This window comes from Dama dama, chromosome 18, assembly GCF_033118175.1.
Source record: "Dama dama isolate Ldn47 chromosome 18, ASM3311817v1, whole genome shotgun sequence".
NCBI classification, from domain to species: Eukaryota; Metazoa; Chordata; class Mammalia; order Artiodactyla; family Cervidae; genus Dama; species Dama dama.
This window is the reverse complement of record NC_083698.1, coordinates 63,705,416-63,732,886: the sequence shown is the minus strand read 5'-3', so window position 1 is coordinate 63,732,886 and position 27,471 is coordinate 63,705,416. Positions and strand designations below refer to the sequence as shown.

General features: G+C 40.4%; 1 protein-coding gene across 1 annotated transcript in view; it reads left to right on the top strand.

Annotated features, from left to right (window-relative positions):
* The window catches only part of CHN2 (chimerin 2), a 325,755-nt gene that overhangs the window by 160,664 nt on the left and 137,620 nt on the right, over nt 1–27,471 (top strand). The window contains exon 3 of the mRNA XM_061165454.1: nt 7,474–7,529. Within this exon, the coding sequence (XP_061021437.1) occupies nt 7,474–7,529 (56 nt within the window). The remainder of the gene's footprint in view (nt 1–7,473; nt 7,530–27,471) is intronic.

The following is a 27,471-nucleotide window of genomic DNA, read 5'->3' as shown; positions in this document are numbered from 1 at the left end:
AGTGCTAATGACTAAGTAATTGGATGTTTTTGTTTGTTTGTTTCCTAATGGAGTGTGAAGTGCTCTGACAGTAAATCAACAAAATATCTGTAGTGAGAGGCACTGGGAGGGTCGCATGACTTACTGTTCCTTGCTCACCTTCTTGCACACAGCCTTGCATACGTTAACTACCCAATAAATATTTGTTGAGTGAATGCCACCACAGAGCTTTACTGAAGCGAGAAGATAGCACTGGCTCAGAGTCATTTCACTTTTCCAAGAGACCTTGAGACATCCAGTGTACCTCTTAAAAACACTTTTATGTTCTAAGGAAGCCCAGAAAAGGTGCTGTTTATTACGTGTTCATACTATCAATTTTACCAGAGTGTATTGGTTTTGATTTTTTGGATCTAACCAAGTTTTGTGTGTGTGTATATATACTTTGCTCTAGAATCATAAAACTTTAGATATACAGAAGGGACAGTTTGAGGCCATTTAATACAAATCTAATGACATATATGAAGTTCCTCTTTATTATACTTAGCCAATAATCATCCAGGCTCTATTTGAGAGTCTCCAGTGATTCAGAACTGCACCCTGCAGTTCTGAGGGGAGGATGCCATCAGTAGGGCCATACACAACATCAAAAACACAGGTACCACTGAGAAAGAATTCTCTTTGGTTGTCCTGAATCCACTAATTCTTTGAGTTTTGATATTGGACTGCTTATAAGATCATCTAACACTCATTGCCAACTCATGCTACTCCTTCTTATTGTCAAGTTTATCATCTACTCATTTGGCCTTTTAGCAAACATACATTATAAGCATTAGGAGGAGCACTAGGAATCAACAGTAGCTAAAAATGTGGTCCATGCTTTCCTCCAATTTACAGTCTAGAAAGAAAGACAGATATAAACCAATTAATATGCAAATGGACTGAAGCCACAATATACTACTCCTCTCCCTCCTGGGATTACAGAAGACTTTCTAGAAGAGGATAAATTTGCATGTAGGTCTTAAAATATAAATAAGAAGAAATTGAGGGCCTTGCAAAACTTCATGAGGTCCATGTTAATATACAAATATGCTAAAACAATAGCATTTTCCATATCTGAAAATCCAATAAACCTTATCAGAATATGAAATTTGTTTGGTTTTAAATAACCTATTGGTAAACACCAAGTGTTTCTCTTTGGAATACTCACAAACCATCCTTTGAGAGATTAATTTTAGGTGTTGATTCAAACTCATTAACATATCATTTATGGAATCTATAATTTTCTATCACACAATTAATTTTTCAACTCCAGTGATTATTTGATACTTTGAAATTTCTCATACATTTGTTGGATGCTGTTCATTTTTGCCATATTATAGGACTTGATTTAAAAATTGATTGTTTACAGTGATTATAGAAGTATATAGGTGTGTCTTTTCTTTCATCCATCACCTATTGTTGGTTTTAATATTGACTTATTTGATACTAGAGTCTTATTATGAAGCTTTTGTCCCAATTATAACATTATCCTAAAGGAAAATGAATCTACTTCATAATGACCCACATTAAGAAGCTGTTTTTAAGTTGTAATGCTAATTGCAATGCTCTTTCATACAAATAACAGAATATTCCACTTAAACACATTGATTGACATAAACAAAAAGTTGAGAGGCACTGGCCTCAGGCGTGACTTGGTCCAGCAACTCAAAGACATTATTGGAGCCCAGTGCGTATGTCTTCCTTTCTTGGTTCTGCTTTCCTAGGTTTAGGTCCACGCTTAGTAGGCTTTTGTCTTATAACCCTCAGAGAGCTACTCCAATAGCACTTGATACCACATTCTCATCTAGAAGCAACTAACAAAGAGATAGTCTACTTCAAACAAAAGTATTAGAATCCGTTTCAGTCTGAGTCCCTTTGCTGTCCACCTGAAACCATCACAACACTGTTAATCATCTGTAATCCAATACAAAACTCAGTTTTCTTAAAAAAGAGACTATTGGCACTCAAATTCAGCTTTGGTGTTAAAGGCAATTAAATTTTGTTTGGTAATTGCTTTCCTGGGCATTTGATATGATTACCATTGTCAATGTACCCAGGAGAGCAGTGCTTTCTATTAATCATAAAGTAACAGATATTACCAAAAAAAAAAATTGTGTCTCAGCCTTATTTGATGTGAGTCCCCAACCCTGGCTACATCACTTTGGTCAGAGAGTTGGGGTACACTAACTGCCCTAAACCAATCAGGGCACATGGTTGGAACTCAAGAGGGTTCACTCCTATGTAATATCCATGACTGGAAACTTTGGAATATGGTTGGAGTGGGAAAGATGGAAATGGATGCCTAGAAGGCAACCAGTGCATGTCTGATTTAAAATTAGCTCTCTTGATATTTTATATAAAGTAGATTGCTCATTCGTTCAGCAAATGCATATTAAGTCTTTGCCTTAGACTTATTCTTTGATATGCCAAAGACTGTGTGCTTTGATCTGTGAGGCCACAAGGATGGAAACTCCATCTTGACTCAAAGAACAATAATGCTACATGCTTAAGTTCTTGCCTTTTCTGTGCCCCCATTTTTCTTAGAAGCTAATGCTATTACTTCCATAAGAATAATCTTGCCTCAAAGTATCATCTATCTATATGTAGTCCTTCATACTCGATACTGTACCCCAAAACATTGGTGAAGTCACTGAGAAATAATTGGTTTCAATTTTTTAAAAAAAGACTATTTTCAAGTTTAATTTTAAAAAAATAAAAATAAAATAAAGCCACATTCTAAATTTTCAGCCAGAACTGTATGAACTGCGTGCCCTAAGCAGACAAATTTAAAAGCCAACCACCATGGGTATATTCTGAAAGATTTTATTATTTAAGAGGCCAAGTGCCAATTAGGCAGCAGATGCCATGGTCAGCAGCTCTCCCCAGAGACTCCCCTGGGCAGCTGGTCAGGCAGTCACGGCTTGTGCCTGCTTTTCTAAAGAGAAGTGTAGAACCTCCAAATTCTGGTCCACAGACCCCCTGCATGAGAATTACCTGAGGAGAATAGTTATAATAACTAATCCTCAGCCTGACCCCAGATTTCTGAATCAGAATAGTGGGGGATCTGCAATTTATCACACCCCACAGGTGCTTCTAATGTACTTAGGCCTGAGACCCCCTGATTCAAGTCTCCACAGCCTCATCCTTGGGTTTTTCAGTGTACCATGGACAAGAGGAGAAAACTTCATCCCCAGTGAGACGGGACATTCGTTAGCAAGACAAAGCCTGCACACAGCAGCCTGGAGGTGGGGTTGAACCAAGAGGCCACCAAAGCCCCCGCCATTTGTTACTCATACCCATGAGTTCTTTCTTACGAATACTGGGAAGTCATGGGCAGTGAACAAGGTGGCACTGGCTCATTGTCACAGCCAAGTGCCCAGGTTTGGCTCCTGGGTCCACATGCCTTCTTAAGGGACTGGAGGCTGTTAGAGGACATTGCTGCAGGGTCTATTATGAGTTGATGGGTCTAGATAGGGCTTCAGCATCACCCAGGCCAGGTTTTCACTTGGCATCCTTGGGAAGATTGTGTTACCAGAAGATGAGCCAAGTTTTTTTTTTTTAATTATTAATTTTTGGCTGCACTGGGTCTTCATTGCTTTATGCAGTTTTCTCTCGTTGTGGCAAGTGGGGGCTACTCTCTAGTTGCAGTGTGTTGCCTTGTCATTGAGGTGGCTTCTCTTGCTACAGATCACAACCTCTAGAGTTGTGGCACATGGGCTTAGTTGCCCCACGGCATGTGGAATTTTCCTGGACCAAGGATCGAACCTGTGTCCCTTGCATTGGCCAGGCAGATTCTCAACCACAGGACTACCAAGGGAGTCCATGCTTTCTTACTGAAGAAAAAAGGTTCTCTCAGTGAACTCTTGATTTCTCAATCTGCTTCAGATTTCTCATGGAGCAGGGATTCCTCTTCTCTACCCCCATGTTTCCTAGTGACCATCCCCTCACCCCAGTCAAATAGTCTATTCCAGTGCTCAGGATTCTCTTCTGTGTGTAAGGGCCCAGGGCGGGGAAGAGCCTGGGTCTGACTTGAAACATTGCCGTAGAAACAGATTCCATCTTCTTGCCCCTTAGCGCACAGAATCACCCAATAAGTGACTTTTATTATTGCATTCTGCTTGTGATGTGTGTTTGTTGAACCAAAAAAAAATTCAAGAAACTACATTTTCAAGATTACATGACATGTTTCAGTTACATTAAATGGGCCTCAAGGATGTTTGTTTTGTTACAGCCAGTCTTAAGAAGGAGGGACAGGGACTGAAGATGAGATAGTCTAAGACCCTATTTTTTTTTTTTTCCTATGACTGCCATTGCAATTGGTTGTCATCTAAGTATCTTTATAGAGACATAGAATCCAGATGGCTAACAGGCTTTGTCGATTTCTGTTGCTTAGAACAGCACCAAGTAGATCTTATAGCTCCTGAGACCGACTCACTGAGAAATGGTGATTGATTTCTGATGTGCGCATCCTGGGGACCAGCAAGGAGAGGTGGCATCTCTGGCTTGAGGAGTTTGCAGGGGCCCCCCTCAAAGTTACTCCTGGCTGGAGTAGGACAAATGGCTGTTTCCATTTGTAAGACTGGTGAACAACCACACTTCTCTTTACTCAGAGGATCCCTAGAGTATACAGCTATAGGCTGTAGTTTGTTGACATGGGAGAGGAACTATTCCTTACATTTCCTCTCCTGTAACCTTTATAACTGTTAATAGCATCTCAAATCTTTCCATCTTTCCAGGCCCTTTCCTCCATTCCATTTGCAATCAAGCCCTGCTGATCCTCCTTGGCAATCAACTCCCTTCTCATCTGCATTTCCACCAGTGTTGTCCTAACTCACACTTTCAGGATCTCCTTTACATACAATGAAAATACTCTTATCTTTTGTCTCCCTGGGCTCCCCACATGGCATGGGGGTAAAGCATCCACCTGCCATTGCAAGAGATGCAAGAGACGTGGGTTCGATCACTGGATTGGGAAGATCCCCTGGAGTAGGAAATGGCAACCCACTCCATTAACCTAGCCTGGAGAGCCCGGTGGGCTACAGTCCATGGGGTCACAAAAAGTCAGACACGACTGAGTGATTAACACTTTCACTTTCACTTTCCGTGTGCCTAACACTATTCAAAGCACTGAGCATCCCACTGTGGACAGAGCAAAGTCCCTGCCCCCAAAGAGCTTACACTTGAGTCAAGGGAGACAGCACACAAAATAAACAAATACAATGTGTTGATGGTGATGAGTACAGTGAAGAAACATGAAATGGTATAAAAAGGAGCCGAATAGAGTGATGATGTGGAATTTTATTCCAAGCTGAGCAAGTCAGGGAAGACCTGAATGAAGGAGTGGGGAGGGAGCCATCTAAACATCTTGGGAAAAGCAATCCAGGTGGAGGGAGTAGCAAGTACAAAGGCCCTGAGGCACAGAAAAATAAACCAGGGCTTTGGAGTCAAAAGGATCCATTTTAGCTTGATGCCCTGGGGCAGATATTTCACTTCTAGGCACTTATTTCTTCATATAAAATTGACAATGATAATGATATGTTCTTTCTTCTGAGCTCTTGAGAGGATTCAATAAAACATTGTTACTGGCATGTAACAGGCACTTGATATGCTGGTTCCCTTCTCTTCTCCCTTCCCCTCCATTCATCCTCAAAGCCTCCAGGTAATGCTGACTGTGGTATCTGTTTTATACCTGGTGTTCAAATGTTTGCTGATGTGAATCACAAAGGTATGCGTAGCTAAAAATGCTTCTGTCTTATAACAGCTATACTTCCTTTTCTACCTTCAGGGGAGGCATTAAAAATGGTGTTCACAAAACCATTCCAGCCATGTCCCCAACATATAACTGCTGGCTTCAAAGGGCACTGGTGATAGGTGGATAAGAGGAGATAGGACTCTGTGGACATGGGTTCTATAATTGCTCGTGAGCTCTATGATTCTAAGAGATGCCCCATTTGGTTCCCTTTACACTCATTAACAACAAAACCTTGCTGAAAAGCAGCTAGTTGGCGTTGGGGTTGATCTGAGAGGAATAAAGGATTCCATGAAGGCTCTCTCGTGATTTAAGGAGAGTGTGGACTCTACTGGGATTGTCAATAGAGTGTCCAAAACTGTTTATCTTTAACCAGTTCTTCCTCATGTTTCCTCCCACACAAGAAGCCTTCTCTGACCTGTCCCTTATACATGGCTACAGTTATTCTTAAGTGTCACAGGCACCATCATTAGTATGGGCAACCTAAGCTTAGAAATGGGATGAATTAAAAACATCTATATGAGAGTTAGATGATTTCTTCTCTGTGAGGAAGCTGAGTGGTCTACCCTTAATTAGGTAAGAAAATAACCATTTTGAGCTGAATGCTTTGGGGAGCCATCAGTACGAAATAAATTCCATCGTTTCTACCTCTGTTTCTACATGACTATCTGCCTTTCAATTAAAATTTCTTTTTTTATTTTTAGACCTAAGAGTAAGCCAGAAATTTTCACTTCTCTTATTACATTTTCTAGAAAGACTTTATACAATTGAATTTTTAACCTTTTATAGATGTATTTATGATATGATTCATAGATTTACTTAACATTAATTATTCCCTCTTCACAACTCTGAAGATAACATCAAGTAGGTTTGTTTTCAGCTCCCATTTCCACGAAAGTAAAACTTTAAGGTACATGCACGGGGTAGCTTTTCCTCTTAAGAAAAATAACCAAACTAGTTAAGTGACAGAAAGCCACTCATCGAAAAGTCTGATAAATCACAAATAATAGTCTGATAAATTATATTTCTGTATACAATTACCTGCTTTCCTCCATGCCCAAGCTGGAAAGTCTGTCTTTTATACAGAATATAAGAGAGTAGTTATTATTTAAGATACTGAAGGGCCCAAGAAAAAGGAATGACAACGGTTGGAAAATAGTCAAGGAGCTAAGAATCCATGGTGGTGGGCAGGGCAAAAATGGAACTCATGAAAAAAGAAATGACTTGGGGCCTCATTCACTCACAGAATCAATTGTGTCTTTGTCCATAACTAACATTTCAGAGAACGCCACTTGTCTTCTAAGGCCATTCTTTCCCTGGTATTCTCATCAGCATTGAGATGGAGGGATCCTATTATGTGATCTTACTACTTAGGTACTCACAAGTAGAATTTCATCTTTAAAATTGTCAAAAGAATTTTAGTCTTATCTAGTCTTCCAAGAAAGCTATAACATGAACAATGCCAGTAACAATTATGAAACTAAATTGTCCTTATGAGAATTTTAAAAAATCAATTTTGCCAGTTTATATTCATTGTGACTCATTTCCATATAAATGATCTGACTTTATTCTGTCTAAAAATGGGTATCTCCTTTGTTTTTTGGTTGAGAAGTTTGCAGTTCTTGAAAGGTAGTTAGGTTGAGCTGTTTGAAGCCATGTTGGTATGTGCTGGTTTTAATTATAATTCTCTTTTTCTTGTTTGGCAGTATATCAGTTACAGCAAGAGGCCCCTCGTCCCAAGAGGATCGTTTGTCCTGGGGAGGTCAGTACTCAGCTATTTCCAATACACCTCGTTAAATATGATGAATGGTCAGCACTGTGTTCATATGGGAGAGCCTTCAGATTTACTGGGAGTTGATTTCTATTAATGTTTAAGTGTCATCAGATTTAACATCTAAATAATCTATATTTTGAAATCAAGTGTTATTTGAAAAATACTAACTTGTAATCAGAAGTCTTACATTTTTTACCACTGCAGAGGTAAATTAAGCATCTTTTGGTGAACTCCCCAAAATGTGTATTCTGTTTTTTCTTTGCTCCTGCAGTTTTGATACTTCTATTGCTTCTTTTATTATAAAAGACTTCCAGCAGAGAAAATGCAGAGAATGATAAATATCTGGACTCTCAACACGCATATTTAGCAAACCTCTATGCTTTGTCATATTAAAAAAAAAATCCCTGAGAAGAGTGACTGGGTTTTTATTCTTGGAGATAAGCTTAAAAATATATTGACTCATAAAAATGCTTCCTAGCCATAGAGCTTTCCCTGGCCTGCCTTTACCTTGTCAGTTCTCTTATCATCTGGGATGCCAGCAAGATTGGAAAGGCAAGATGAAGGCTGTTTTCTAGTTTTATGCTGACCAGTTGCTTTAATAGCCAGACTAAAATCCTTCAAACAAAGATCTATGGGTCCTTGCTTGTTTTTGTTAGTATGATTTTGCTTAAATACAGAGTAGCAGATTTCTTTTAAAGCATCACATCTGCCTGATCAGGGGGAAAGACTCTTTAATTCCAGTAACCTTGAGATTCATCCTTGACATCAGGACTTTCTGGCAGACTGACTAGATCTGGTTTTGAATCTGTCTCAAAGACTTACGTACATATGTACCCACAACCAGAGCCAATTTAACTACTTCTCATAAATGCTTCTATGGGAAGTTTTACTTCTGTGGAAGGGCACTGAAGTTCATCAAGTAGCCTGAATTTTAATAGAGTGAACATTCTCATCCCAGGAATACCGCTTGGGAGGAGAAAATATTTGATCTGAAAGGAAAAATTCAGAATGAGGTCAGATCTTTATTTGGTGGTATGGTCTTGTCTGTCACTTACTCTGCTGACTGATGTCCCTTGGTTTTTCAATAATATCCAAATAAGAAAAGATTGGGATAAATAACAAAATTTTTAATGAGAAGTTTTAATTAGGGTATTATGGGTGGGCATTAAGAAACAAGTTATTAAAAATTCCTTCAAACCTGCTTTACAGTTAGTATTTTGCCATCAGAAAAAAATATAACCATGTATAGGGAGTTAGAGAACTTTAAATGTTTCTATGAAAAGAATGTTTGTGAAATTAGAATTCAACGGAAGTCTCTTCCTCACTCTCTCAGTTGCACCGACTCTTTGTGACCCTTTGGACTGTAGCCCGCCAGGTTCCTCTGTCCATGGAATTCTCCAGGCAAGAATACTGGAATTGGTTGCTATGCCCTCCTCTAGGAGATCTTTGTGACCCAGGGATTGAACCCTAGTCTCCTGTGTCTCCAGCATTGTAGGCAGGTTCTTTACCCACTGAGCCTCTGGGGAAGCCCACAGTCTCTTCCTAGTTATTAATAAAAAGTCTACTGGCAAAGTCTGGCACCAGAACTTGTAACCCAAGGAGATAGTAAATGTTCATTTGTTCATTTATTTTATATATGTGTATTATATATAATATAGAGGGAGCCTACTCTGTTCTGACTTTCATCTAGGTGTTGGGAATACAGCAAAGAACTTGGCTATTGGTATCTTGAGTGTTTTATTAATTGTATGTAATTAAAGGTATATTTAAGATATTATCTGTGTAGGGGGGTATAAAAGAGAGAAAGAGAGAGAGAATAGAAAGAAAGAAAGAGTCCAAGCACTTCTTTGTTTCTCAAAATCTTGGAATCATGTCCATCATCCTGTCATCCAGGTAGGATGTTAGCAGTGGAGATGGGTGGATTCAGATTAGCTTCATGAAGGCTCTTCACAGAGTTCCGCTGAAACTCTTCAGACATCCAGTGGGCCGGGGGTCCACTGCCTATCTCTTTAATGTCACACTTGCATCAGAAGGGAGTGCCCAGAGGCCTTGGCATAGCAGAACTGTGTGCCGCAAGCCACAAGCCACCGCCATCTGCTATGACTGAAGGATATGGCTCATGTGCAGCTGTTTTCTTCCTTCTCTCTTGTCTTCTAAATCAAGCTTTTCACCTTTTGACAGTTATCAGTCTGATTCATTAATAAGTTATGTCTGGTGGATGCTGGATTCCTAGGTAACTCTGCCCCTAGGAATTCCATATCTCGTTTCTGCCCGGAAACCTAACGCGAAATGGACGTTCATCGGCTCTATTTCCTCAGCAGGGGGCCCGGGGCCCATCCAGCCAGGCAGGTGTCGGGCGATAAAGGGCCGAGTGCGCTGCAGCGACAGGTGCCGCTGAGGTGAGCGTCAGCGTAGCTCCAGGGCCCTCTGTCTGTCCGCGCAAATAATTCCTGCACACACTGCTCAGTCTCCCAGGACTTGGCCTCCTCCTAGTGAAGGCCCCTCTTGGATGCTGGTGAAACCATTGCTTCTGGGCAGAGGATGCTTGAGCAGCTCTGTGCCTTGTAGTACACCTGTGTGCTCAGGGGACGTGCCTAATGAAGACAGAAAGCCTTTTAGCTTGAGTGTGTGGCCAGAGAGACGGAAGCTTTATTAACACATTTACATAAAGCCATAAAAGCTGTTTCTTTTGAAAACCCTGCTCCTGTCAGCCACCTTGTCCCTGGCAAGTCACCCCAGCCGTGTTGCTCCAACATACTCCATCTCTTTTGTTTCTCTGATGACTAATAACCTCCCAGGCTGTGGGTCTCTCTCAGCTCTGGGTCCTCCCACTGGAGGAATGCAATAAATTCCACATTAGAGCAGCAAGTGAGTCTGCAGGTGCCAAGTCATGAAACACTCTTGTTCAAGCGTACAGACACAGGCCTACCTGACTTGCATGCTTGGTGGCTCTCGATGAACACTGACCACCAGTGGACTTTGTTGGAGAAGGAGCAGATCAAGGGTACAGACTGATTCAGCAGGCGAAAGCCGATGAGCTTTGCACACCCAGGAAGGGGAGCCTGGCTGCAGAGTCACTTGAACTTGTCTGCAATCCTTGTTCTACCACTTTCCAGCTACTTGAGTTAGAGCCAAACACCTACTCTCTCCAAGGGATTAAGGTCTACCCGCAGGGCAAACAGCTACTTTGCAGGGCGTTCTAAGTGGGATCTATGCGTCAAGCATCTAGAATGGTGCCTGGCACACCGTGAATACTCGCTGTTGACTCCTGGCAGATTCACAAATCTGTGAAGAGCAAGTTCTGAGAGAGTCATTAGGGACATAGAGCAAGGACAGTATTTGCTGGATGTGAAGGCAAGAAAGGCAGTGATCAAGAACAAAGCAAGGTGCCTGGGTCAGGGATTAAGCCTCAAGGTAAAAAGATACTGAGGATGAGGGGCAGAGTACAAGCTGAACGACCCGATTGAGTCGGGTAGGGTTAGTTTCTAAAATAACAGTCCATTGCTTTCTTGAGATTTATTGCAGTAAATTAATATTTATTGAGCATCCCAGTACCTGGCCGTCTCTACCAGCATAAGTCTGAATCTCCATGCCAGGAGATTCAAAACATCTTCCAGGATGCAAAATTTCACTTCCCCTTTCTGTCAATTGTCAACCAGTCATCTCCTAAGCATTTATTAATTACCAAACGGGTACCTGGGTGGTCTGCCAGGAATTGTGCAGAATATTGACTCTCAAATGTGTGTCTCTAGCTGAGACCTCTCCCGTGGGCTCCAAACACCTCGCTCCATCTGCCTACTTGATCTTTTCAGGTAAATGTCCTACAGGCCTTCTCTAGTCTAATGGTCAAGGGAGAACTTTGAACAAGGACAAAGAACAACTTTGTCCTTGGACCCCACTCCATTAAACGGCACCTAACTTCAGAGACCTGGATGCCTGTTTTTCTCGTAGCAAGCTTCGATTTTGCCTCCAAATATATTTGGCATCTGTCACTGTTCTCTGTCGCCAGGACTGCCCTGTGGTTTGGCTCATCATCATTTCTTACCTGGATTATTTTTTAAATCTATTCATTTGACTGCACTGGGTCTAAGCTGCAGTTTGCAGACTCTTAGTTGTGGCATGTGGGATCTAGTTCCCTGATCAGGGATCAAACCCCAGCCCGCTGCATTGGGAGCACAGAGTCTAAGCCATTGGGCCACCAGAGAAATCCCCCTTACCTGGATTATTGCCACTCAGCAGCCTCCAGCTTCATATCCCTGCTTCCACTGTTGCCACTCTTCCTGGTACACAGATACACACACAAACACACACACACCATTCTTCAAACCGGAGCCCAAACCATCACTGTTAGATATAAACCCAATAGCTTCCCTTCACTCTTAAAAGGAAGACTTCTCACCCTGCCTCTGAGCCCTGGTGTGGCTCCTGCCTTCCTCAGAGTCCTGTCTGCACCACCATTCTCTGAGTGCACTGCCTTGCAGCCCCATTAGTTCTTGCTCCTGTCCATCAAACAGACCACAGTGCCCCTGCCACAGGGCCTTTGCATTTGCCCTTTGCCTGAAATTCTTGTCCTTGAGTTTTCTACCTGTCCAGATTTCAAATCAAACTTTACCTAATAACTGAAGCCCTCCTTGAACCCCCTAAGAATTAGTACCGACAGATCTTCTCTCTCACATCACCCAGTTTGTTTTGTTTATATAGTTAATACAATCTGTAGTACACTTTTGATCATATTTAACTGTTTCCTTGTTGTCTGTACATCTCTTTCAGAAGAATACAAACACTAGGGACATCACTAATCTTAATCATGGGTACTTCCCTAGTATTGAGCCCAGAGCCAAGCAGCAGTGGGCAGTCAGTAAATATATGGTAAAATGATGAAAAAAAGAGACTACTAACTTAAGGAATTTAGAACTCTCAGACTATTACTAATAGCATATCAGATTTACTCAATGCTGTTATTAGGGGAGTCAGTTGGACTTTTGGCTGTTGTTAAGGTTCTTACGTAAGCACGGACTAATATTTTTGCCTGGAACATTCTAAATTTCTTTTTGACCTTTCCAAAAGGCCAAAGTGTTAAGATTTACTTGTATGACTAAAGTCAAGTCAAGTTCCTCTGGAATTACATGAAGAATACAAAATATGTAGAAATTCTTTTGTGACTATAAATGATTTGGTGTCTTGTGTCATTCTTTTTTTTTTAAATTGCTGTAGTGAATATGGGATTCTAAAAGGCAGTTTCAAAAAAGGGAAATAAATTACATACTATCATTTCAAATTGTTCTCCATTTTATGCAGCTTTACTCCCCCTCTCCCTTACCATAGAATAATCTATTTTGCAAAAAATATTTTAATGCAACAGTGAATTCTAGAACTGAGGTTTCTAGCATTTATGATCAGAACCAGTTTTTTTCCTTGATTATCAGAAGTTAAGCCAAATATGGAGGACAGTGATCTATCTTAAATGTTTAGCAGTAATCCCGTATTTTACCTCCTAGTGATTTGTATTCACTTTTTAAATATTACCTTTTGTGCCCCTTCTCCTTTTCTGTGCATTTTCTCTAGTTTTTAGTGTTTGTAAATAGCTACACATTTAATCTCTTCTACGTTATTTGTAAAAACTGTTCTTTTAAGCCCGCAAAAGCATTTTACTTTATCATTAAACTTTAAAATTTTTGATTCACCATAACTAGATTTCACAGTCTCACAGTCTTGTAGCTTTAGGTATTTATCTTGTCTTGGGCATGTCTGGAAGATCTTAACCAGCCATATTGATTGGCTGTATCATTCTCAACTAACCCAGTACATTTCAAATCACAGATTTAAAATAAACTGAGAGAGGTTTTCTAATATTCTACCATTCTCCCCACTTTCTTTTTCTATTCATTGAAAATAAGTGTTTTTGAGCAAATGTGCATCAGAGGGAACAAGAAAAGTCTACTGATTCAAGACATCAAGATAAGCTATGTCTTTAATGTAATAAGATTGACTCTATAAGCCACAAACAAAAACCAATTCCATTACCTTTTAATTGGCTTTATGTGTAGTAATCAGAAGGCTATTCCTTCCCTGGTCAGAAATATTTCTCTTTTTTTTTTCATCCTAGACTTTCTCCACGAGTCTCTTTTTTCCTCCTTAATATTGACACAACCTAGAATAAAGGGCTCTTGCCATCATTATTCCTTTCAGACTTTCATCTCACTCCCTAACACAGTAAGGCTTTTTGCTTGATGTGATTTTATCCTGAGCTAGGCTTGCTTGGCTTGTAGACCCACTGTTGTAAAGGGGGAAAACCTTCTCATAAAACTAATGTTTTAAAATTTTTTAGACATATGAGTTTTATTGTTTTATAAAGTTAGAACCAAGAGTTTGCACTTCTTTAAATAAAAGACTTCTTTTTTATTAGCAGGTGATGCCATCTACCAAAATACATGACCTTCCCTCCAAATTTACTCTCTTTGGAATATTTTGAATTTCTTCTAATAGGGCATAGACTTTGCACACTTGCACCTAGAAAATATTTATTCATTTCCAAGGTGATGGCGTGAGCAGAGGATATGGGCTCTTGAGGACAACCCGCTATAGAATTTAGAGGCTCAGGAGCTCTGAGTCCAGGGGACAGATGACTAAACTGGAGAGGGCTGCCAAGGAATATCCATGTAAGGTGGGTATGAACTGAGACAAAAGTGGAAGCTTTTTTCCACTTAAAACAGGATAAGGAAAATGAAGAAGAGTTAACAGTGATTGATAATTTGTAACATTTCTTAAGAAGTTACTTGTTTTAGTCCTTCCTCATGTCCAACTCTTTTGCAACCCCATGGACTGTAGCCAGCTAGGCTTCTCTGTCCATGGGATTTCCCAGACTGGAATACTGGAGTGGATTGCCATTTCCTTCTCCAGGGCATCTTCCTGACCGAGGGCTCAAACCTGCATCTGCACTGCAGGCAGATTCTTCACTGCTGAGCTATCAGGGTAACCCTGAGAAGCTACTACTAGAGATGAATTACTACATTGTGTGCATGCATGCTAAGTCACTTCATTTGTATCTGACTCTTTGCGACCCCATGAACTGTAGCCCACCAGGCTCCTCAGTCCATGGGATTTTCCAGGCAAGGATACTGGAGTGGGTTGCCACGTCCTCCTCCAGGGAATTTTCCCGACCCAGGATTAAACGCACATCTTAGATCTCCTTCACTAGCAGGCAGGTTCTCTTACCACTAGCACCACCTAGGAAGCCCACATTGTGTAGTTAGTGTTTTGTTTTGGTTTGTTTTTTATAAGGGGATAACTGACAGCGTCATGGATTCTGTCATCTCCACTTAGTCTGTGATAGCTGTGACCAAAGATAGCATCACTCACAGATGGGGGCAGGAGAGGTGTGGTCCAGACTGAGGGCATGGTGGTTATGAGGGTTTTTTCGGACCAACCTTACTCACCCAAACAGAGAGCAAATGCCCCCATACCAATAGCTCTCTAGACAGTATGTCTGCTCTGTGACTCAGGTCAGGTCCATCAGAATTTCAGGTGTGGCCAGGACTGTCTGGGGTAGGTACATAGCAATGGATGCACAAGTGAGACTTTAAAGACATGCTTCACATTTGACTCATCTGGTTAAACATTAACTGAGAAATAATGCTCATAAAGGCAGTTACACTTTGTCCCGAGCAAGCCATGTTTCCTAGAGTAGTGTGGTCTGGCTAACCAAGCAGTGAGATGTTTGGAAAAAAAGAAAAACACATGGAAAAGAAAAACACGTCTCAGACCATGCAGATTTGACTGTGGCGACTGTAAAGGATATTGCCTGATAATTTACTGCTGTCCATCTTTCCATAGTAATGAGTGCTAACACATATGAGTGACTTACTGGACACCGAGCGCTGGGTTAAAGAGTTTCACATACGTAATTTCTCATAACAGTGCCATGTGATTGTTATCTGTCTCATTTTACAAGAGGAAATGAGACAGAGAGCACAGGAAGGGCAGAGCCAGTCAGTCTCAGATGGTCCAAATCCAGGACTTGGCTTCTAACCCAGTGATTCTCAAAGTGTGGTCCCAAGACCAGCAGCAGCAGCAGCATCACCAGGGAACCTGTCAGAAATGCAGATTTTTCTGGCCCACCCCAGACCAACGATCTGGGTCTTAACAAGCCCTGCTGGTCATCCTGATGTTCGCTCAAGTGTGAGGACTGCTGCTGGAGCCATTGTTCTCACTTCCTCTACTTTCTTTTCTGTTTTTTAATTGAAGTATAGTTGATTTATAATGTTGTGTTAGTTTCTGGTGTATAGCCAAGTTATTCCATTTTACAAATATATAATATATATATTCTTTTTCAGAGTCTTTTCCATTGTAGGTCATTAAAAGGTATTGAATATAGTTCTTGGGCTATACAGTAAATCCTTGTTGTTTATCTATTTTATATATAGTAGTGTGCCTCTGTTAATCCCAAGCTTCTAATTTATTCCTCTCTTGCTTTCCCCTTAGGTCACGTAGCTTTATTTCTATATCTGTGAGTCAGTTTCTGTTTTGTAAATAAGTTCATTTTAATCATGGTTTTAGATTCCATATATAAGTAATACCATACGGTATTTGTCTTTATCTTTTTGACTTACTTCACTTAGTATTTAAAATGATAATCTCTAGGCCCATCCATGTTGCTACAATGGCATCATTTCATTCTTTTTATGGCTAAGTACCAGTTATGTCTGTACCATATCTTCTTTATCTATTCATCTGTCAGTAGACATTTAGGTTGTTCCCATGGGTCAGCTATTGTAAATAGTGCTGCCAGAAATATTGGGGTGTGTGCATTTTTTCAAATGAGTCAGTCTCTCTGCTTTCTGTTTCATGCTGCTTCCCCTGTACCCTGGAATAGATAGAAGAATCAAGATACTTTCTCTCCTGATGATGCTTACTGTTTGCCCAGCATTGGACTAGACTTTTCATGAATTTAAAAGTCAGTGCCAAGTCATCCCATGGCTGCCTTTTCTTTTCTAGATGTACTTCCTCCTTGATGTTATTTTCCATTCGTTAAAAACATTTTGCCTTTGCCTTTCCTCTTTGCTATGTCTAGCTTTCCCATGCCCTCGTATGTTGCTGGGGCCAAGTATGAATCTTTGTAGGGGAATGGTCAGTGCTTAATTTAACCTGGCTTTCTACATCCACCACTCCTCTCCCAAAAAGCTATTCTTCTCAGTCTTATGTTTGTACGACTAATTAACAAAAATGTTCAAATTCAGTTCCAGTCAGGTGATTTGTACTCGTGTTCATCCATATTCAGTATACATTCTTATGAACTCCAGCTCTTCTTTGATGTTTTCCTTACCTTGTTCAGTTCAGTTCAGTTGCTCAGTTGTGTCTGACTCTTTGCAACTCCATGACAACTGGCAAAAGCATAGCTATGACGAGACAAACCTTTGTTGACAAAGTAATGTCTCTGGTTTTTAATAGGCTGTCATAACTTTCCTTCCAAGGAGTAAGCGTCTTTAATTTCATGGCTGCACTCACCATCTGCAGTGATTTTGGAGCCCCCAAAAATAAAGTATCTCACTGTTTCCATTTTTTCCCCATCTACTTGCCATGAAGTGATGGGACCAGATGCCATGATCTTAGTTTTGTGAATGTTGAGTTTTAAGCCAACTTTTTCACTCTCCTCTTTCACTTTCATCAAGAGGCTATTTAGTCCTTCTTTGCTTTCTACCATAAGGGTGGTGTCATCTGCATATCTGAGGTTATTTATATTTCTCCTGGCAATCTTGATTCCAGCTTCTGCTTCTTCCAGCCCAGCGTTTCTCATGATGTACTGTGCATATAAGTTAAATAAGCAGGGTGACCATATACAACCTTGACATACTCCTTTCCTTATTTGGAACCAGTCTGTTGTTCCATGTCCAGTTCTAACTGTTGTTTCTTGACCTGCATACAGATTTCTCAGGAAGCAGGTCGGGTGGTCTGGTATTCCCATCTCTTTAAGAATTTTCCACAATTTGTTGTGATCCACACAGTCAAAGGCTTTGACAAAGGCTTACCTAGTAGATGTGCATAAATCCCGGCTAAATTTACTCTTGCTTTCAATGAACCTCTGAATTAATAAAAGTAATAAATCCATTATCATTATGTCAGGAGTACTTTGAAATATATTTCTGTTTTCCAAGTGCTAGTCGCTTCACTCAGTGAATCAACTCTATGCTCACTGAGTAGTTCTCAATTCAGAATTGTAGGCAACTCATTTATCAGCGAAAGCCAGTCCAGTGCTGATGCTGTCTGGGCCCTGCCTCCTTGCCTCAGTCTACCACTCCTTTTGTTGTTCCCAGCTTGATTGGCACCATTGATAATCAATCATCTTTGGCTGTGTCCTCTGACAAGCCACAGTCTTGGAATTAGCTCTCAGTATACCATATCTCCCCGTCTTGTTGGCAAGAACAGCAAGCTTTGCTTTCGTGATAGTATCTCTTTCTTCTTCCTATTTACAGGGCCAGTGTCATCTCCCCATCTACTGCGGGAGGAAATTAAATATCCTTGGCACAGCCCCACAAAGGCATGTTGGTTACCATCCAGCACCTTGTGTCCACCTAGGTAATTACACATCAATTGTTTGATGAATTGTTCTTGTATCTCCCTGGGTATTTCTACTGCATCTATAATTACACTTTTCTGATTGTCCCTTTGCTCTGCTGCGATCCTCCAAGTTCCATGACTTCTCAAAGTCTGTGTTTAATGATGGTGCAGCAGCACCTTCCAGTTCAAGGATGCAGATCAGGTCCCTTAGGGTCTCAGTATTCTTTGATTGTTTAACAGTATAATTCAACCATTTGCTGTCTTCCTTCACTTTGATTTTTCAAGTTGGCATCAGTAGGCCATAGATTAAAACTTAATGATTCTTTCCTCCCTGAGCAGTAGGAGACAGCAGGACGTGAACGCAAATAGATGATTTGACCACCATTAAATAAAAAGGTCATTTGAAGCATTGGCGTTTTGAGCTAACTATAAGATGTCCTGAAAATGATTTTTAAGAATGGACTCTAATGTGTGTTAGTCTAGAATAGCCATTGGCAAACAATTGTCTGCCAGCTATTTTTGTAAATAAAGTTTTGTTAGAACACAGCAATGCTCCTTCCTTTATGTATTATCTATGACTGATTTTAGGCTTCCTTGTTGAGTCCTGGAGAAAGATTGTATGGTCCTCAAAGCCTAAAGTAGTTACTATCTTATTCTTGCCAGAAAAAGTTTCCTGACCCCTAGTCTTGTATTAGAAGTAACTTTGAAGAGTTAATACATGCAAAGCACTCAGAACAGTGGCATTTATCTGTGGGAAGTATTGGTCTTTAATTTCTACTATTTCCCAAGCACTTGTATAAGTGTTAGCCAGAAGAAGAACTTTAGTTCTGTAGTTTAGGATGGATTTGACCCTAAGCCATTATGAGAAACATTTTGACCTTCATGTTCAACACTTGTATATTGGTGAAAGAAGCCCAGGCAGTTACAGTAAGAAGTTGTTCTTTTACCTGCTTCCTCAGGGCCACTTATTCCCTGTCAAGAAATGGTAGCCTGTTTAAAAAGTTGGCCCAGTGCTCCATAAGCAGGAAATTTAAAAGGTGTGTACAATCTATTTATTTGGAAACATCATCTGAACATGTAAACTAAGCTCACCTTCTTTAATTTCAGGCCCAAACCATTTGGGGGAAAGAGTGCTATGTCTGCAACTTACTATGAAGTACAACCCCCCACCAAATTTGGATTAGTGGATGGATATAGGGATGAATAAATAGATATACCATAAAGCACATATATATAGGACATATTATAGAATTTAAATAGTGCATATATGGGTGTTGGCTGTTAACTTTTTTCAGCATTTCTGTCTATATGAAAATTTTCATAATAAAATGTCAGAAAGAAAAACAAAGCTTTTTGTGCAAGAAGAGCAATGTCCGGGCAAGCTCTGACCCAGGGAACAAAAACAGTCTCTTGGGTACACAGCCCTGAAAGGCAGGAGTGTGGCTCAATGTCAGAGCTGCTGGAAGCACCATAAGCTCAAGAATTTTTAACATGGAATAATTTGTCAGAAAAAGAATTTGAAAGCAAGGACAAACATGAATAAAACACTTTCACTCTTACTTATTACCATATTGGGAATTGTTTGGCGGAAATTTCAGAAGTGCTGTTTTTCAGAAGTGCTGAATTAAGTAATTTTTTTAAATAATTGAGAAAAGGCTTTTAGATTTTATGGCATCATCACCATATAGCAAAATGAATACTGGACCTGAAAGCTGCAGCTGGGTTTCAACCTCAAATCTGCTGCTAGCCCTGGGTAGCACTGGGAGCAGATTAACTTATCACTCCAAACCACAGCTTTCTCACCTATAAGAGGCAAAGATATTAATACATAGTCCACCTTCCTAGTAGAAGAATACATGTAGAAGCATTCTGAAAGCCATGAGGATGTCACCAGACAATGAGTTCTCAATGGAGGCAGTATCAGGCCCAAGATGGGGGGTGGTTCTTGAGGGGGCACATAAAAATTTTTACTATTTCAATCTATGAAGCACAGATAAACATATAGAACAGAAGCAGATATACAGTCTATCTGTAGTACTGAAATTTTGCGGGGAAGAGATGATTAGGAAAGAAAAATATGTGTAAAAAAGCTTCAGAGGAAGGTTATAATACAAACAATATTGAGAATGTTTTGCCAAATAATCTTTAATTTCTACTATCTCCCAAATTATGTTCCCTTTTTCTGCAGGCAGATTAATTTTATCCATCAGTTTGAGCATATTCAATTGAATACTTGGATTGAATACATTTGAATTTTTTATTTCTAGGAGGAGAGAGTTAAAAAAAATACTTCTGGGAAAAAGAATAAGACTGATGGACATTCTTTGCCTTTTCCAAAGTACATATAGTACCACTTAACCCAAATACCATTAGGCTTTGAAGGAAGGAATTTGCTAACAGGAATGAGGAATTAAACGAGCATACTCACCCGATCTTTTTGCCTCCTAGAAATTTATCGGCAGCATTAATTTTCCCTTGATTTAATTCAGTTCAATTGCATACTTCAAGCTCTTTGAGCCTAAGAGGTATGTGGAGAATTTAAAGAGAGTTCCAAGGAGAATAATGAAGATGAAATAAGGATTGGAAAATAGGATCTGTTGGGAAAGATTCAAAGAACAAGGATTATTTAGGGTGAGGAAGAATAGGCAATCAGGTGGTTTCTAGTAGTGGAAACATGCTTCTTGGGAGAATGTTCTCAGGTTCTTATCTGCCCTGAAGACCAAAGAAAGGGGAAGAGTATATTTGAAGCAAGAGGGGCATGAGATTAGGTATCAAGATAAAATATCTGTCCATGATGGAATCCTAGACTCTGACTCACCTTTAAGGTATTTTTTAAAATAAAGTGCCTGTCTGTAGGAAGTTATCAGGAGGATAAACATGTAAACCCTTTACATTTGATTTTCCTGCCCTGGTCAGAGGCTGGCCAGCCAACCTGGCCAGTGTGGCCTCCATGGTATTCGGCTTAGTGGGAGGAAAGTTATTATTCCTGGAGCTGTGGCTTCAGGATGGCAGAGTATGAGTACCAAGCCCCAGGTAAGAGCAGAGTTAAGCAATACATCCAGTTGCATTATCCATACAAGCAGGGCTGAAAGTGGGTGTTGAGAGCCCACACGTAGAGCCAGGGAATCAGTGTCAGAGAAGCAGCAGCAAGGAAGAGTGGGTCAAAGTGAGGTTCTGGGCAGATGATCTGGGCTAGTTAGAGGAGAGAAATGGCCACGGTTAGGCTTTGGGGGCTCTTCAAAGGCTACTGTGAGAGTGGATCAAAATCCATGTAGAAGTCCTAGGAAAGTGTTAATTCTTTCCATGTTTGGGAACATCGTTGGAAAGTCATTGTTTCCCATCCTAGGTGTGTATCAGAATTTCCTGTGGAGCTTTGTTAACCTCACAGCCACCTTGGCTCCAGCCCTTGAGACTGGGATTTAATGGAAATATCACTTAGGATTCTGTTGTGAGCAACAGAATCAAAACTGGCTAAATTTAGAGGGAAAAAGTAGGAGGGGTGGTGAAGAAAGGGATTGGAAAGATATGAAGAAATTCCCTGAATGGAAAAAAAAGGAGCTGAACAAGGGGCTTTGGGAAGGATCTGTGAATCAGGACATCTTCAGGGACCAAGGAAACAGGATGGATGCACCTCTGGGCAGTGAAGTGTGTAGTTGGGCCCCAAGCCTCAGGATATGATAGCCTGCTTTTATATCCTGCTTCTCTATATTTCAGTTTGCCTTTTGGAAATGGGTGTGATGGATTTTACCTATGGGGTAGTCTTGAGCATTGAATGGGTTAATATACATGAAGAAAGTGATTAGAACAGTTCTTGGCACATAGTGAGTTCTTAATGCCTATTAGCAAATATTTTTGTTGTAGCTGTTAGGCTCTGCCATTTGTGTGAAACAACTCTAACCATTTCTCTTAATAGTTTCTCCTCAACTTGCATTCTCCAGGCTCAGAGCCTCTGAGCAGCTTATGTTGGTTCACACATTCACCCCTTGGCCTGAGAATGAGCAGGAACTTGATTAGCAGAATCACTGACAACAAGCCATGGTTGTTCCCTAGGCTTCATTCTTTACTCTTTGGGGATTCAGAAAACTGGAGGGAGAGCACGTTTTGTCCTATGGTGTAGAAGCATAAAGGACCAAGGTGTGGGCCATCAATACTGCCTATGTTGCCATGAAGACCTCTTTTGAAATTTCAGTGAGTCCAGAAAGGGAATGTAGGCCATTTGAAAGAGCTTTCTTTCAAATAATGTATTACTTCGATGGAAGCTGAGCTGTATGTAAGATAGGCTGTTTGTTGCTACGACAACAGAGGTGAGAAAACAGGAGCTCTCTCCCCAAGGAGCTCACATCTAGAGATTGCAAAGGCCAACAATTTAAGTCCTAATATGATCATGGCCCTAACTCAGGCCTTTATAAAGTTTATAGAGAGGCTAGGAAACCATACCTAAACTGGTGTGAGTTAGCCAGGAAAGATTTTCCCAAGATGGCAGCATCTTACCTCTTATTATTAAGATCAGTGCCAGGTTAAGGCATGGACAGGTTAATAAACAAGTATTAGAATTCCAGGCAGAAGAAACAACCCAACCAAAGAAAGGCCAAAGTCTATGAACAACCGAGTTGTGAAACTACAAGACATTCTATATTAGGAACTTAAAGAATTGGGGGATGAGGATGTGGTGGAGCAAGAGTGTGTGTGCACAGAACTGTTGAGTGAAAAAAAATCCACAACCTAAAAGTTGAGAATTATGTTTTATTCAGAAGACAGACTGAGGACTTAAGTCCAAGAGACAGCCTCTCAGATAGCTCTATGGACTGTTGAGAAGAAATAAGGGAGGAGCCAGGATATATAGGAGTTTGGGCAAAAAAAAAAAAAAAAAAAAAAAGCTGAGAGTTGGAACATGAAAAGATTAAAGAAAAACCAGACATCTCAAGTTAATGAAGCTAGCACTTTTCTATGTATGGAAAGATGCAAGAGTCTGGGCTCAATGCAATATTTCCTTTGAGATTCACCTTAACTATCTAGGGTCAGTATCCTGCTTTTTCTGTCCTGACTGTCTTCAGATTGTACCACAGTGGGGGTGGCTACAGTGGTTGATGACTTGATGGCCATCAGTTCAGTTCAGTCACTCAATCGTGTCTGACTCTTTGTGACCCCATGAACTGCAGCACGCCAGGCCTCCCTGTCTACCAACTCCCGGAGTTCACCTAAACCCATGTCCATTGAGTCGGTGATGCCATCCAACCATCTCATCCTCTGTCATCCCCTTCTCCTCCTGCCCCAAATCCCTCCCAGCATCAGGGTCTTTTCCATTGAGTCAGCTCTTCACATCAGGTGGCCAAGGTATTGGAGTTTCAGCTTCAACATCAGTCCTTCCAATGAACACCAAGGACTGATCTCCTTTAGGTTTGGCTGATTGGATCTCCTTGCTGTCCAAGGGCCTCTCAAGAGTCTTCTCCAACACCACAGTTCAAAAGCATCAATTCTTGGGTGCTCAGCTTTCTTTATAGTCCAACTCTCACATCCATACACGACCACTGGAAAAACCATAGCCTTGACTAGACGGACCTTTGTTGACAAAGTATGTCTCTGCTTTTTAATATGCTATCTAGGTTGGTCATAACTTTCCTTCCAAGGAGTAAGCATCTTAATTTCATGGCTGCAATCACCATCTGCAGTGATATTGGAGCCCAGAAAAATAAAGTCAGCCACTGTTTCCACTGTTTCCCCATCTATTTGCCATGAAGTGATGGGACCAGATGCCATGATCTTAGTTTTCTGAATGTTGAGCTTTAAGCCAACTTTTTCACTCTCTTCTTTCACTTTCATCAAGAGGCTCTTTAGTTCATCTTTACTTTCTGCCATAAGGGTGGTGTCATCTGCGTATCTGAGGTTATTGATATTTCTCCTGGCAATCTTGATTCCAGCTTGTGCTTCCTCCAGCCCAGCATAACATCCTTTGTTTACTGATGTGGCAGGTGACATCCTTTGTTCACAGGACATATTCTAGATACACAAGCAAGACCATGTTAGGAAGATTCTGCATACTATTCATTTATTCATTCAATAAATATTTATTGAGCAACTACTGTATACCAGCTCTTTTACAGACTCTAGAACAGCAATAACTAGCAAAGCACAAAAATCTCTGCCCTTGTGTAGTTTCTATTTGAATGGGAGAGATTGGCAAAAAGCACACAAATAAAATATATAGTATCTCAGGTGATGATAAATGTAGTGGAAAAAATGAACCAGAGCAGAGATATGGGTTATGCCAAGGAGCGGAGTTTCCACTTTTAAGTAGAATAGTCTGGGAGACCCCACTAAGCTGTGTGGTTTTGACCACTTGGCAGTGGAAAGCCAGTGAAGACTTTGCAGTAACAGGATGAGATTTACACCTTCTGCCCTCACTGTGAAAGATAAATTGGAGGATGATTAAAGTATGGACAAGAAGACCTGTAAAAAGACAATTTCAGCAGTCCAGGTGGATAGATAGTACAGTGAACATGGGGAGAAAGCAGGAGCATTTCGAGAGCAATTAAAAAACTACGTCCAATGAACAGGACTTAATGACTTTGGGGTTGGGAAGGAGGAAGGAGGGGAAGTTTTGTTTCCAACCCAGGAGTCAGGGCAAAGTTCCAAAGCAACATGCTGTGAGTTGTGGAGACCCACAGAGTAAAGGATTTAAATATGAGTTCACGTGTATGCATATCATGATGGATATTCTTGTTGTTGTTCAGTCACTCTGTTGTGCCTGACTCTTTGTGACCACATGAACGGCAGCACGCCAGGCTTCCCTGTCCTTCACAATCTCCCGGAGCTTGCTCAAACTCATGTCCATTGAGTCATGATGCCATCCAACCATCTCATCCTCTGTCACCCTCTTCTCCTCTTGTCCTTAATCTTTCCCAGCATCAAGGTCTTTTCCAGTGAGTTGGCTCTTTGCATCAGGTGGCCAAAGTATTGGAGTTTCAGCTTCAGCATCAGTCCTTCCAATGAATATTCAGGGTTGATGTCCTTTAGGATTGCCTGGTTTGATTTCCTTGCAGTCCAAGGGACTCTCAAGAATCTTTTCCAGCGCCACAGTTCAAAAGTATCAATTCTTCAGCACTCAGCCTTCTTTATGGTCCAACTCTTAACATTCATATGTGACTACTGGAAAAACCATAGTTTTGATTGGATGCACGTTTGTCGGCCAAGTGATGTCTCTGCTTTTTAATACACTGTCTATGTTTGTCATAACTTTTCTTCCAAGGAGTAAGTGTCTTTTAATTTTATGGCTCCAGTCACCATCCACAGTGATTTTGGAGCCCAAGAAAATAAAGTCTGCCACTGTTGCCATTTTTTCCCCATCTATTTGCCATAAAGTGATGGGACCAGATGCCATGATCTTCATTTCCTGAATGTTGAATTTTCAGCCAGCCTCTTCACTTTCCACTTTCACCTTCATCAAGAGACTCTTTGGTCGTCTTCACTTTTTGCCATTAGGGTGGTATCATCTGCATATATGAGATTACTGATATTTCTGCTGGCAATCTTGATTCCAGCCTGTGCTTCATCACATGATGTAGTCTTCATGTAAGTTAAATAATCAGGGTGACAATATACAGCCTTGACATACTCCTTTCCCAGTTTTGAACCAGTTCATTGTTCTGTGTCTGGTTCTAACTGTTGCTTCATGACCTGCATACAGGTTTCTCAGGAGGCAGGATATTCTTGAGTATGTCTTAAATTTTTTTCTTTAGTGTTTTTCATGTTTTTTATAACTTTTCCAAGGGTGGAGGGAGGTTGGTTCCCTTATTAATCTTATTGAGTTGTTAGTCTGTTTAGTTTTGCATTTATCTGAGCTATTTCCCTGAGTAGCTAAAGGTGTTTCTCTCTTTTCTTAAAAGCTACTCTTATCAGTATTATCAAAAACAAGTATTCCCTCTTACCCTTGTTTTACTCCATTTTATGTCTTTCAAGTATTTGTTGTGTATTTGCATTTTAGTTTTAAAAACTGTTGTAATAACCTTCCTTGGGAATACTTGAGTCTAAAGTTCTTTTAGTTTAAAGTAGCATTATAGATGTTTTGGGTGTGCCTGTGTATTGTAGGATGCTTCCCACGATGCCTGGACTTTCCACCTGCTGGATGTCAGTAGCATCCTCCTGCTAGTCCTGACAATCAAAACTGTCTCTAGATTCGGCCAAATATCCCCTGGGGCATAAAAACACCTCTCCCCACAGTTGAGAACCACTGGTCTAAGAAAAATCTTTTACTTTTTATTTGTTCTAATATTACCACTTATTTTAAAAGGTAGATCAGTGGTAAAGAATCTGTCAGTGCAGGAGATGTGGGTTCAATCCCTGAGTCAGGAAGATCCCCTGGATAAGGGAATGGCAACTCACTCCAGTATTCTTGCCTGGGAAATCCCATGGACAGAGGAGCCTGGCGGGCTACAGTCCATGAGGTCTCAAAGAGATGAACACAGCTGAGCAACTGAACACATGCACACATATTTTAAAATCATAATCCATGGGAAAACATAGGGGGAAAAAAGAAAAGACAGAAAACAAGCCAAATGAATGCGAACTGCTTTGGTCCTGAGCATCCAACCTGGTATTGTGCGCATCTACGAGTTAGCAGAATGTTTATAGCAAGTTTCTAAGGAGCCTGACTTGTGGTTACTTACATAACTTAGCAAAACCACTGGTAATCTTTTAAGGAGGTTTATTACAGAAAGACTGGCTGGTAGATTTTTTTATAATACACTCTAATCAAGACAGGAAGTAAAGCACCTCATTAGTGCCCCATAAAAATCCTGGAGAGTTTAAAGTAATTCCATGAGGAAAACTAAAGAAAAGAAAGGGAGATTGCAAGTTTACTCAATTTTCATTCTGTACTATGTGATCTGACCACAGAATGTAAATTTCTTTTTTAATTAGTTAATTTTTATTGAAGTTTAGTTGCTTTACAATGTGTTTCTGCTGTATAGCAAAGTGAATCAGTTGTACGTATGCATTTATTCCCTCTTTGTCCCCACAGAACATTGAGTAGAGTTCCCTGTTATACAGGAGGTTCTCATTAGTTATCTATTTTATACAGAGTCATATATATATATATATATTCACACACACACACACACACACACACATATATGTCAATCCCAATCTCTCAATTCATTGCATTCTCTCCTTTCCCGTTTGGTGTTCATACATTTATTCTCTCCATCTGTGTCTCTATTTCTGCTTTGCAAATAGGTTCATTTGTACCATTTTTCTAGCTTCTACATACATGCGTTAATATACGATATTTATTTTTCTCTTTCTGACTTACTTCACTTTGTATGACAGTCTCTAGGTCCATCCACATCTCTGCAAATGGCACAGTTTTGTTCCTTTTTAC